Below are 14,229 nucleotides of genomic sequence, written 5' to 3'. Positions count from 1 at the left end.
AGCAAAATAAATAGGCAGACAATCACCAGAATTAGCTATTAAAATTATTTATCCACTAAAATCAAATATAACTGAAATGATGGAGGCAATCACTATGCTATAATTATTGAGAAGTTGTATAAACAGGCACAGACAATAAATTAAGACAAATCCCAAAGAAACTGCGGGACATTGAAATTAAGACAATTTAAAGTAAGGCAAAGTGTTGAATCAAAAATACAAGTGGTAATCCAAATGCAACTTTTACACATCACCATATATGTGGTTGATCAATCTTTATCTTTTAACATGAACTGAGGTGATGGAAATCATTTGAGAGTGAATTTTAAACATTATCACAAATGGACTATACATGAAATCAATTATTAAAAATGCCAATGTTCCAACAGGACCAGACAAAAGTTACTGGTGATAAAGGAAAACTTTTATAAATAACACTGAAACAACTTGAGTGGCAATCATTAGGTGTACAGACCAGTTAGCTCTGGGTCACTTCACTTGGAAAAAAATCCTAATGCACACATCCCAATTAATAAAAAATTATCAACTTACAAATTCAAGTAACTCTGACAAGATTATATGATATGATAATAAAAAAATTAACCCAATTTCGCATTATATTAACTTTATGGTAAAAGATAGCAAAATTTATGACAGCAGTCACCAAGAATAAATGAAATAATAGTAAAACCACTTAATAAGAGACACGGCCATCGAAAAAAGTGTTATTGAAACCGTAGAGGTAAGGTAGTTTGCAATATTGAGAATTATCATTCTCAGTATTCAAAATCCAAAATATAGCGCTACAAAATTTTATGAAATAGTTTTAAGAGTCAATTAAAAGATTCATTTAGAAAAAATGTCTAATTGGGAAAAATGCCTGTCCATCTGACTTTTTAAATGCCTACAATTAATTCGAATTCCTAATCTTACTTGAAAAGTTTCAATTTCCATGTTGCTTTGAATGGCTGGGTAATCTGGCTGATGGGAAACATCAATGATAACCCATGAAATCATCTAATAGAACACTTCCTCAACGAAAAATAACAGTCGTACAATAAAAAACATACATGCTACAATAAACATCAATCAATATAGATCCCTCTCCATTAGGTACTTTTAAAGCAGGCTTGATCCTCGAACTTTTTATCATCCCTAGGGAAATTATTTGGAAGCCAATGGCAAATCAGCAAGTGTAATAATGTTGCATACTACAAATTTGCAAGAGTCAATGTGCAAAACTAGCTCTAGGCATTGTGATCATGCTGAGCAAGTGCCTGAGGTATTTACTTATATTTTTTCACTAATACCTGGAAGCACCACGAATGCAAAATTTTTTTCAGGGACAGCAAGAATATCCAAAAATTTCCAGTCACCTTCTCCAATCTCTTTCAGAACACGACCATCTAGTAAGGCTTCAGAAAGTTTTCTTCTCATACCTATCAGGCAATTTATATTTCATATGTGATAAAATTAAAAGGAACTCAAATAATTTTATAACTTAATTTGGTTGTTTTTGGTTCATTTTCCTTTTTCAATGAGAAAAATAAACACTAAACATTAAATCCAAGAATGCACATACTTTAACTATATTACCAGTTTTTTTATCTTTTTAATGCTTTAGTAAAATGATTTGAAAAACGTTTACAGAACTTAGGAAACCAGTTTTAATGGCACATTCATAATAGATTTATATTTCTTTCGTCAACTCCATTGAGTTATTACAGAGTGCTAATGAATTAAAATGATTTTGATGGGGGCAATAAAATTCCCAACAAAGAAAATAGATGCTTATTTCAGCTCTTTTAACGTATGGAGAAAACAATGGCTAGGGCAACTTCTGACTAATGACCTATGAAAATAGGGGCCTTCCTCTTGATATTTTTATTTTATTTTATTTTATCCATCATGAAACCAATATTGAATATCATGGATCAACTTGCAGCTCAAGTTTGTGGGGACATGTGTAGAGATTCATGCCAAGTGCCATTTCCTTTGCATGTTTGACAAATGATGGAGGTGAAATTATGAAAATTCAAAGTCATAAAGGTGGATAGTTAAATTGTATCACCTTTCTCTTGTTAACATTTATGAAGAATCTTCTGCAAACAACATGATATATATCCTTCAAGAATTTTCTGCTGCAGAGATCAATCATTAATTATGCAAATAAAGTCATGAACATTACACAACAGAAAACTACTCAGCAGAGAAATTGTCTAACATTTCTTCTGCTCGGTCACTGTTGAATTTCAAAAAGACTTAATATCACAAGTGTTATTTAATAGTGTTAGGGGAGAATATCAACTTTCCTACACAAACATCTATTGGTTTCAGGCACTACCTTCTGAATCTACGAACAATTGCAAGAGGCTACTTCTACTCCCTACATTTCAAAAGCTTTAACTTTGGATTACACCACAACATATTCAACCTCAACATGTCAGCCTTTTCAATAATACAACTGTATGCACTGGTGGGACATAGTGACTGGAAGTAGATCTCTTTCAGGGGGAAGCAGGGTGGTTGGAGGCGTAAGATGTGGGGGCCTCGGAGTGTATCAGGAGTGGGTGTACAGGAGTAAAGAGGGGCGAAGGAGATAGAAATTACAGTAAGCATTTTCATACATGATTTAACATTACATACGCAGGTGTTTTGTTGTGCAATTAGAAAATAATAAATATCAACAAAAAGTCAGCTCTCAATAAAAAAAGTCAGTACCACTACCTGTTTCAAGGTACTTCATCACTGACTTGCCACAATGAAGCCCTGAATCAACCTTTTTTTTTGAGGTGAATAACAACATTCTACTTTTCAAACAATTTTATCGACTGACTGCACCCAAGTGCTTTACAGGTCAAGTTCAACTTACAAATTGTCATTTTCCTTTTAATCAGCAATACGACACCCAATCGCCTGCTAAGTGCTGACCCACTAAACATACTGGTCTATGTGCCTCGCAAATGTAAAAACTAAGGTGAATATGAAGTAAAGAGCGAATATAAAATGACATACTTGCAGAAGAATCAAAATTTCATGGAAGCTAAGGCTTGAATAGAGGAAACTGAGCGGTTGGCAGTATCTTATCATTGACTTTATCAGTGTATATCCAATTGAAATTGATTCATCATCACTAAACCTAGCAAAAGTGCTTTAATAATATTACTGATTAATTAAACCACCCATATACATGCATTACTACCAGATAAGTTAAAAAATATGATCACATTGATTAGGTGTTGTAATGTTTAACTCACCGATTCTTAAACTTTTTGAAGTGATTTTGAGGAAAGAAATCATCATTACTGGTTTTTATTAATACTGACTTATATTTTAATGATATAAATATATATATATATATATAAATATATGTGTATATATATATATATATATAAATATAAATATATATATAAATAAAAATATATATAAATATAAATATATATATAAATATAAATATATATATATCAGAAGAAAGTCTTAAAATGTGTAACTTTTGCCTTATTCAATCATTAAAAAGTCTGATAGTTCTTTGGAAGCAAATCATAAACAAATTGCTTTCACTCTTAAATTGAGAAACAAAAACAATTACTGAACAAATTTGAATGAATAAGCCATTCCCTCTTTACAATGAAAAATTCAAGAATATTGGCATATACTTTTATAACACATTTCCCAAAGCATGTCCAGGAAATAACACTTCCACAAAAAAAAACGATTTAGCTATTAAATGTTAGCTTTCCCCCAAAAACTGGCGAGTTCCTTCTTTTTGCAATTATTGGTCTTTTTTCAACAGAATCAGATTCAACCTAGTGAACATTCATCTTGAGGAACAAGACAAACTTTGTAAAATTAACAAAATTTTATTGATACGGTACTACACATTTCATTATATTGGTGACATCTTCAGGTACAATTCTCTACAAGGACATGTGTCAATATAAATGTGTGAGAATCTGAGATAAGGAAAGCGGGGAGGGGGCCTGAGGTGAGGGGTGATTGTCCGTGGAAGGGTGGAGTGAGGATTGGAGGGTAAGGTGGGTTGAAGAAGTGAGGGTGCGGAAGTAAGGGCGTGCAGGTTTTTTACCGAATGGTTATACTGAATAATGGCTTTTTACTGAAGATATTCACACCGTCTACGAGAAGCCATGTTAAAATTACATTATTGAAGCACTAAATATAAAGAGACAGGCATGGAAAGTGCATTTATTAAAACTTCCACTACATGAAATTAGTGTGACAGGTCGGTTGTACATTTTTTCACCTGGGACTATGTACGGGTGAAGAAAATAAGTACTCAATTCCAGCCCGTCAACTCATAGATTGCGTAACTCTCCCTCCTACTGACCAGGAACCCTCCCGACCAAATGACCACACCATGACACACACTACCTCACTCACTGGCATTGTGCATCATTCATTGTTTCTACAATGCGATGGGGATAGTGGCAAGTTGATTTTGACAAGATAATGAGATTTTTTAAGTTTGTTTGCAGAGCATGGTCGCTTGCCACACGACTCTGTGATAATATAGGGAATGTTTTTTAATTTTGTAAAATCAAAGAGATTTTTATGTTAATACGATTTAGAATTAACATACTTACTGTTTGTTAGTAATTTGCTTTTAATTTGAGATAGCTCCTTCGGTACTCACCCAATCATTAGGTCTTTGTTTGGTTCAGGACGGGATTTGATATTGAATTTAGAGATGATTCCAGATTAACTTTAGAGGCATTGACATAATTATGGAGGATCATTTGATTACAATCAGAGTTTGAAGCGCATATTGTGTTAGGAAAAGACAACATTTTCTCCTGAACATCTTAAAGAGATATTTTGGGACTTTCGTACATTATAGTGCATGAATAACAACAGACTGTATCATTTCATTCGTGCAATCTGTGCACACTGAATTCAGAAAGAGAATTAGATAACAGCATTCATTATCATAACATTCGCACAGCAAATGCTGGCGTGAAAAAGTAAAACCCACAAAGAATGAGAATAAGAAGCAGAGCAAGGGCATTGAAGCCCAAAAACACACCAGGTAAATCTAAAATTCATCGTCTCTTAAAACATACAATGCAAACAACCTATCATGACGGCAACATTCATTTCGAAAACACACTCAAAAAATAACAATTAGAAATTGGTCATCAAACACAGTCAATGAGACATGATTGCTTGTGGCTCGTGTGAATGGCATAAGTCAACTAATTCATGTGAACTGACTTGAACTGTTCCCAGCACCGATCAAGCTCTTCTCATCACTCACTTAATGTAGGACGCGTAATTCAGGACAAAACCAACATGGATTTATTTACACATTAGGGCCCATCACTCACCATGTTTCACTCTAAGATGACCGGCGGCACGAGCACTGAGGACCCCAGTGGCGCCTCGAGCAGCTCGCTGCTTCCTCAAGGCCGACACTTCCTCATTTCTCCTCTTGAGCACAGCCTCCTTTGCACGCTTGTCAGCCTCTAAGCTCCTAATTTTATTCTCATTACGCCTAGTTTCCTTCCGAAGCTGAGCAATTTCTTTGGCTCGCCGGAGATCCGATTCCTTGTGGCGAGTCAGCTCTTCCTTCATTTTATTCACCAGCTTAACCTGCAGGGAACACCAGAATCCAAGGACGTCAGTTGTGAATGCGCATTTCCTTCCCCCATCTTGCTTTCAAAAGGATCCCAACTCATTTCCACAAATGCGTCAATGACAACCATATCAAACACTGCAACCATTGCCTATAATAATCAGGCCTCACTTTGATCAAATTCCTATTTGGTGGTGGAGGAACTGGAGGAGATAGGAGAGGCATACATAGCGAGCAATGAATGCATATCAATACTATATTCACCCGACATTATTTCTTGTGCTATTAATCAATATTAAACACACAGATAGTGCCCACACGGCAGAGTATCCAACTTACAGTTTCCCTTTCAACAAGTGAACTCCTTAATCTCCCCACATAAGGATAGAGGGGAAGAATGGGGAGGGGGGAAGAAAGGGGAGGGGGGAAGAAAGGGGAGAGGGGAAGAAAGGGGAGAGGGGAAGAAAGGGGAGAGGGGAAAAAAGGGGAGAGGGGAAAAAAGGGGAGAGGGGAAAAAAGAGGAGAGGAGAAGAAAGGGGAGGGGGGAAGAAAGAGGAGAGGAGAAGAAAGGGGAGGGGGGAAGAAAGGGGAGGGGGGAAGAAAGGGGAGGGGGAAGAAAGGGGAGGGGGAAGAAAGGGGAGGGGGAAGAAAGGGGAGGGGGAAGAAAGGGGAGGGGGGAAGAAAGGGGAGGGGGGAAGAAAGAGACACCTGAGATACATAATTTTGGCCGAACAATTTTCTCAGGAATGTATCTCATCTTTCAACTGATAGTTAGTAACTAACATTAGCACAGTTTAAGGTTTTTTAAACTGATCCAGGGAAAAGTGAGATGTTTAAAAAAGTTTCCCCGTGAATTTTTGAATATCACAGAATGATGTGCGACTTCATATATTTACCAATTTTAAAAACAACCTCCCTAAATTCTGAAACTCTACTTGAATGATACATATTAACACATTCAACTTCCCAAATATTTTATTGCAAGATTACCAGTTTCCCACACTAGGTTCTATCAATAAAATGGAGGATGTATATCATGGGCAAAGAAAATACTTGAGGTGGAGGCTACAGAACTTACCTTGGCCCGTTTCATTTCAGTTAAATCCGAGCGAAGCTGGCGCATTTGAGTTTCATAATGCGTCTGATTCCTCAGCAACCGAGCATGCTCTTTCTTAGCGGCTTGCAATCTCTGGAGTTCTTTCTTCATTTCTGTTAAACGTTTCTCATAATCCTCTTTCACTTTCTTTATTTTATCAGCTCCAGCACTACCAGTGGAAAGGCTTTGGTTTCCACCAGCCGCACCTGGTAAAATAAATGACCAGTATAGACACTTCTTAAAAATATATCACCATTTGATACACATTACAACAAAATTCATAGGGATGAAAAACTGATTGAAGCACTTTTCCACTTGATAAGTGGAAAAGTGCTTCAATGAGTTATTCATTATGTTCGACTTCCACCACATCACGCCTGAAGCTACTCAAAATTCATGGGTTTTAGATGAATTTTAAATGTATGGAGTTAACCAGTGTTCACAGAAAAAATGTCTCAAAAAAAATAAGCAATGTTACACGTGCTTATTGTATCAGCTTCATCATCATCAAACTTTAGTAGCGCAATGAAAAGACTGAAAAGAATACACTCAGATATAAGAAACACCATTTGCATCATAATTATCCATTACATCCAGCTTGGGGGATAAAAGAAAGTAAAACTCATTTTAAATCTATGTTCTGAATCGTTTACCTGGTGCATATTTCTGCAATTCAACCAAGAGAAATTATTTTGGCCACTTTCACATTCATCATTACCTGACACTTAACGTCCTTGCCAGCAGGTCTATTAATTCTTCCTCAAGACATCAGAGACATCAAATTGATACATTTCCATATTAGGTTCCGTCATCATTTCTTGGAAAAAATAATTGAGGTGGTTTACCATAGCCTTCCTAAATAGTGTGCTTAATGTAGCACTTACGGAGCCCATTACTCTGGGTCGGATGCCTTTGCAGCGACCTCACCTGGGAACAGATGCTTTGTGATCAACCCTTTCACCTGGCTCCTACCCTTCAACCTATCAGGCAGAGATGACCCTACTGGGTATAATCATCATTGCTCTCACCAATGCAATTCAATGGGCCACAATAACACGCAAGTCCTACAACCATATCACTGTTATAGTACACCAGGGGGGGCAAATAGATAAAAGGATCCTACTTCAATGCCATGCTAATCCTCCTCTCCATATAAAACCTGAAATATGTTTAACACTATTTCCCCTCAGACTGTGTTAATGGAAATACAATAGCTTCTGATGGTTGTGATCAGCAAAGACACCAGAATATTCTCTGGAAGAACAAAACAGAGTTGAAACGTTTTTCTCCATTCTTTCCGGTAAGTACACGAAAAAGTTTACATCAGAAGACTTGAAACTAATCACTGAGACATACGGCTATTGGATTTTGTAACATTCAATGAGTTATTATAATTACGGGAAACTTTACCATAAAAATTCTTAAAGCTTAAGTGCTTGATATATAATACATAGGCCACAAGCATACTTTGGAGAATATCAATATGCCATCATGTATACAAGACTGCACCCAAGGGTGAAGCAGTGATAAAAGCAAAGCTCTAGGTATTACATTCAAATAGTTGGGACACAACCAGACTCTTTCCCTTGAAAATGGGCAGATTTAACATTGACACCCTTTTTTTGAATTGATAGCTTTTCTCACAGTATGAGTTTGCAGTCAAATAATTGACCATGCAGTTTGATAATGAAATATTTGCTGAATTCTGCAAAACTATACCCCAAAAATGATTTGCTAGGGTTTGTGACACTTAAAATTTATACAAATCTCAATTGCTAATGTTCACAGAGATCTTAAATTGAAGTCCTACACCATAACACTGATGGATTATGGACACTCCAAAAAGAGTTACATTTTCATACAAGGTTCAGATAATAGAATTAATTCATTCAAGAATAATAAAACACCAAAAAAATTGCAAGAAATGCAAAATGTTAATTTATACGGAGTCACACGCTGGTGTGCATAATGGCATGGTACAAAAATAATTCAGCCCTCAGTAATTTCTTTAGAAACCTTAAGAAATTTACAGAATTAGAACATGCCTTGGTAGTAGAGTAATCACTCTGCTGTAAATCAAGAGATCTGGGTTCCAATCTCAGTTTAGATGAATAATTTTCGTACTGAGAAATTCTCAATATCTCACGTCATAGCAGTTGAGCATTGTTTTTCCCACAACTTTCACAGTGGTGAGGTACAATAAATTAAAGAAATACTGCAATCAACATAAACACTTTAATACTAGATTTTGCATCTATCAAGCATTATTTCACTTATAATCTACGTAGTAAAGAATTAAAAGGAATGTAACTACAGCTGTATGAATATAATGGGAAGAAACAACCCCAGCTGTACTCTTAATAGTGGGCAAGGAATATGGTGAGGGAAATTTGAGAGGAAAATGAATAAAATTAAATAAAAATAGAAAGACAAAGGGGGGTTAGAACAGAACAAAAGATTGAACCAAAATATGATAACAAAAATGCACTGACTAAGGTGTACTAGATAGCATTGACCCTCGCCCATAATAAGCACTCATCCAGAAAGGGCTTAAGAGGGATTTCCCCCAGCGCCAGTGGCCCACCAATCACTCGCAATAAAACAACTGCAAATGAATCACGCACTCTCTAGCTTGAATGTAATAACTAGCATTGATCCTCGCTAGTCTCAAGCACTGACACTACCATGGCTTGCGATGGATTACTCCAGTCAACACCAGTGGCCCGCGAATCACTCACTCGCTTGGGTATGTGTAAACGCCTTAACCCTCGCAAAACTCACTCACACAAACAGGTCGTCTGTGGAATCTCTTCCAACGTAGGTCCTGTGTCTCACCCTTGGGGAAAGGGGAGGGAGGTGCCCAGAAACTGACTCAGTGTTTCCACTGCCAAGCAGTCCTCTTCAGAGAAGGAATGTGCTGTCTTATGTCCACTGTGTGTTTTGTAACGGTCAAGAGTAGGGGGGGGGTGGTAGGAAGCCTTTGCCCCGATTAAGGTCAAATAAGTACACCATAAGCTTAGTCATTCATGATGATTTTTTTGAGCAGGGTAATTCTGGTGTCTTGCAAGGGAGAATAAGGATGATGGGATGGGGGGCCGGTCAGAGTTAATTATTGTAGCAGTGAATGTGTGGGTGCTTTCATGGTAGTCTAATAAGTGGTCCGGTACTGTGCTAATGAGTCTTAAATTTTTCAAATCAATGGTTTGTGAGTGTTGATGCATGTGCTGCATGGCTGCCGATCTTAGAGTATGACCTTATCTGTAGCAAGCCACGTGTTTTCTTCCACACACCTCCCTCGAGGCAAGACACTTTTACAGCTGTCCCATGCTAGAGCTCATTTCATGAGCAACTATCACCGCTCCAACATGCACAATTGCAAAGGTCACTAGAATGCACGACCCCTGCCACGATTTAAGGCTTCAGTCCACGGGGAAGGTCACATGTACTACTTAAAAAGAGTGCCATAAAAAAAATGAAGTGCAATAAAATAAAAGCGGGAGCATACCAGTGATGGATGCCAGCACCTTATCCCGTTCTTCCTGCGTGTCCTGAATGCGTCGCTGCAACTGCGTTAATTTGTCCTCGTAATGTGCCCTCATTGACTGCAAGCGACGTTGCGACAACTCAAGCTCCTCAATTAGCTTCTGCTTGATATTTATTTCGGACGTCAGCTCAGCCAATTCCATTCCATATTGTGCATTAACTTCTTCTGGCGTTTCACCATCTTCTACAAAAACATTTTATACAATGCAATCATTAATTTCAAATTAAAAAGCCCAACTGCCAAAAAATACACTATGAACCATAAAAAAACACAAGAACCAAGGATCATGCACACATGACAGGACAGCAAAATTTTACCCCTGATCATATTATGTGATTTTAAATCGAAGTCAAGATGAAATGCATATACTTGTGAATTTGAATAGAAATCACAAATTAGGTAGGGCACACAAAACAGGTGCCTAATGACACATTAAGTTCATCAGTAACAACTAATTCAATTCTCAGAGGGATTGGTACAAAATCTAGCACCAAAATAACGTCCAACTTCAGAAATGCAAAGGAGCCCGCTCAAGAAATACATTTGCCTCCAACACTAACTTGGGGCATATTTCATTCTGATGTTTCACAATAAAGTAGAAGAGTGACAACAAATACTGATTGCGATTACCTGTTCAATGCCCATACACTCGATTGTGTAAAACTAGAAAAAACCTTCCATTAAATTCTAATGGCACTTACCAACCCATCCATAAAATAAACATTTGAACCTGACTAGGTACTGTTAACAACAAAACACAAAGAGCTGAGAGCACAGAATCATGCAAGCAAATCAAGAAATATCTACCACTTTTGGTTTCACAAAAGCAAGCAATCCTCATCAGTGAGAGGCATGCTTCCTTACCTTTTTCTTCAGAATCCGTTTCACTTTCACTCTCCCCTCCTCCTGGATTAGTTTGGTGGTTGGAACAAGAATGACAGGGTTTCAGACATAAACAAGTTTTCAACCCCTGGTTATGATTTTCAACAATGATATTTGCCTCCACACCAAACTCTTCTCTACTTCCTATCCAAACAATTTAGTTATGTACAGTTAAGTATCAATCATCAGGCCAAAGCCTTTCATTTTTGCATCTGCATCATGCCACAAGCCTTATCTAATGAAGAAAAGTCATGAACATGCATGGATATTTAATGCAATACATTTAATACACTACCTTGTAAATGATATGAAATATATTCATTCATTCAAAGCATTTTTTTAATAATTTTCATTGAGATCTAAGCATTTCTTCGTTTTTATGAGCTAACTGAAATGTTTTTTCAAACCTATTGATGCAACCATCTATATAATAGCACCTTCCAAGGGGGAAAAAATTAGCAATCCAATGTTATTTTACTGGCAAGAGTTTATATCTAGAAAACACCAACTCTGGCATATAAGTATTTAATGGCAGGGAATATATTATTTTAAACCATGATATGTATCCACAGCAAATCACCCACACTCATTGAATTCTCAATCTTGTCAGAAAACCCAATGAAAAATTTAAAAAAAGAGTGCCATACCACAGGATCCTCCAGCACACACAACATTTTCTAGCAGATGATACTTAGGAAAGACCTTTAGACATATTTTATCCAAATTACATATCATTAGATTTTAAATCAAAACTTTAAAAGGCATATTCCTCTTTATGTATTATTGGCTTTGCTCTATAATTGAAATGATAAAACTTATCCATAAGGAACATTTTGCATTGCCACAGTCTTCAAGTCATTATTTAGCCGAGTGAGAGCTTCTCACTTTATCAAGCATTACAGTGAGTTCAGAAGACATGCAGCTTAAGACATGTGGAGGCAATTCTCCAAGTGTCCTTAGCATGTCTCACAGATTTATAATTAAATCTATATTCACTTTCGTTTCCAATTTCATCAACATTATGAACTTCTATCATTTGTCATTAATGGATCAACAGCATGTCACCAATGGTCATCTAACCCTTCATTTCCATAGGTTGATAAACGTTATGAATTGAGTGAGTACTGTTCTTATTTAGTTTTGCACACTTTGAAATGAGATGAGAGTTGGCAAGAGGGCCATTAAGCATGAGACGGCAAAACAAAATGCAGACGACCACCGATGTGGGCCACCATGGCGTTGAGCACCACAGCGTGCCTGCAATGGGCAGGGGTGGGGCGCCACGAGGGGAGGAAATGACACTCACCTCTCTCCTCCGAATCACTCTCTCCACTTTCCCCCTCCACCTTCTCCACATCCTCCTCCTCCCCCTCCCCGTCCTCCCCCCTCTCCTCCACGGCACCCTTCTCCTCACTCCCATCCTCCCCCCCCATGCCATTCCTCCCACTCTCCTCCCCACCCTCTTCCTCACCCCCTGCGCCTACACCCACGCTCCTGCTCCTCTTGCTTTTATACTGCTGCTTCAGCTGCTGCATGTCACGCTTCACCTCCATCTTGGCCTTCTCCAACAGTTCCCCAACGCTCGGCATTTCACCAAAGGATATGTCATAGCCTCCTGAAAGAGAACCACAAACGCACCAAAGCGTTCCATCATTTGTTTCTTACTTTCACTTGGTTTCCTTCACTTTCCTTCAACTCAACCACATCTTTAAAATAGCGCATATTTCTTATGAGAGCGTATCATCCAGTTCATTAAAAACTCAAGGAGATAATATCATTTCCTCTTTTCATCCATCACCCTAGTCCTTGATCATAGTCAAAAACAAAATCCCTGCATTGACCCTTGTGACCTCAAGGGCTCATCAATGCCATGCAGAATAAAAACATGAAGGATACAGGTTATTGCCAAAGGAATTCGAATGGGCATGACAAAAAGGTAAAGGATACCACATAACACTAGAGTACATAGATAATCAATGCAACAATTTCAGAGCGTAAAAATCATTCGCCTTGACTGGGACTCGAACCCAGATCCCTCAATATCCGGTCGAGTGCTTTAGCCACTTAAGCTACCGAGGCGTCCTCTTAAACTCTGAAATTTTGGGGCTTTTAAAGGAACTAGATGTTGTGACGAAATACCGTACATACAATGTCACAGGCATTTGTAGTCGTGCGCGAGGCGCCACAGTCCACGAGGTTAAAGCCAACTTTAAACACTTATGGTGTTTTCACTTTGACAGATTCCAAAGAAACTGCGGGAGATGCCACAACAGTAACTTTTAAGAGTTTAAGAGGACGCCTCGGTAGCTTAAGTGGCTAAAGCACTCGACCGGATATTGAGGGATCTGGGTTCGAGTCCCAGTCAAGGCGAATGATTTTTACGCTCTGAAATTGTTGCATTGAAATGCACATTAGCGGATGACTCCGTTAAAAGTTACTGTTGCGGCATCTCCCGCAGTTTCTTTGGAATTTTACATAGATAATGTTAGCACGGTGTTAAATTCACCAAATATTAGTATTGCATATATTATGCCTCGTTCCTCAAGACTTACTTTGAAATATTTTTCTTACTCGGTTGTTAGAATAAACCACTTCATGAATTTGTGAACCATTTTTAAACTTAAATGTCTTTCATTTATTCACTCCACAACACAAACTCTCAGCTAGCATTGAAGCAGATACTTTAATGGGGATTCCACGGTATGGTTCCGAATTGATGATTCATTACATCATATATCTTGCGGATTAACTCACCAGACATTGCAACATGAGGACTAGCACCAAAATTCCGTGCACCACTTGTAGGTGATCGCACATTAGCAGCATTTTTCCGAAGTTGTTGGCAGGTGAACTCTGACTCTAGAAGCTTGGCCCGCAACTCTTCTATTTCCTTAACATAACCCTGGATCATTTCAGAAACATCCGAGTCAGCACCTGCGATGGGAACACAATTATACCGATATTACTGAGGGGTAGAGCTATTATGAGACTGTGGCATTTTGCAGAGCTGCTGTACATCAACACAAATACAAACATTTTGCAAGTATAACTGGATATTCTTAAAATTCACGTGGAATTATACAGGTTTTGTTTTAACTCCAGCTTATTCCAGTTAAG

The 14,229-nt window shown here is 37.8% G+C and overlaps 1 protein-coding gene across 1 annotated transcript in view; it reads right to left on the bottom strand.

Moving 5' to 3' along the window:
• The window catches only part of Klp31E (kinesin-like protein 31E), a 139,071-nt gene that overhangs the window by 27,611 nt on the left and 97,231 nt on the right, over positions 1 to 14,229 (bottom strand). Inside the window, exons 9-14 of the mRNA XM_071598912.1 lie at positions 13,867 to 14,046; positions 12,599 to 12,727; positions 11,095 to 11,130; positions 10,192 to 10,392; positions 6,669 to 6,892; positions 5,343 to 5,607 (exon numbers count right to left, since the gene is read on the bottom strand). Coding sequence (XP_071455013.1) covers positions 5,343 to 5,607; positions 6,669 to 6,892; positions 10,192 to 10,392; positions 11,095 to 11,130; positions 12,599 to 12,727; positions 13,867 to 14,046 — 1,035 coding nt within the window. The remainder of the gene's footprint in view (positions 1 to 5,342; positions 5,608 to 6,668; positions 6,893 to 10,191; positions 10,393 to 11,094; positions 11,131 to 12,598; positions 12,728 to 13,866; positions 14,047 to 14,229) is intronic.

The sequence above is a fragment of the Hetaerina americana genome, unplaced genomic scaffold, assembly GCF_022747635.1.
Source record: "Hetaerina americana unplaced genomic scaffold, ioHetAmer1.1.p SCAF_10, whole genome shotgun sequence".
Taxonomy (NCBI): domain Eukaryota; kingdom Metazoa; phylum Arthropoda; class Insecta; order Odonata; family Calopterygidae; genus Hetaerina; species Hetaerina americana.
Note: the sequence above shows the minus strand (reverse complement) of the source record. Positions and strands in the feature narration are given on the sequence as shown.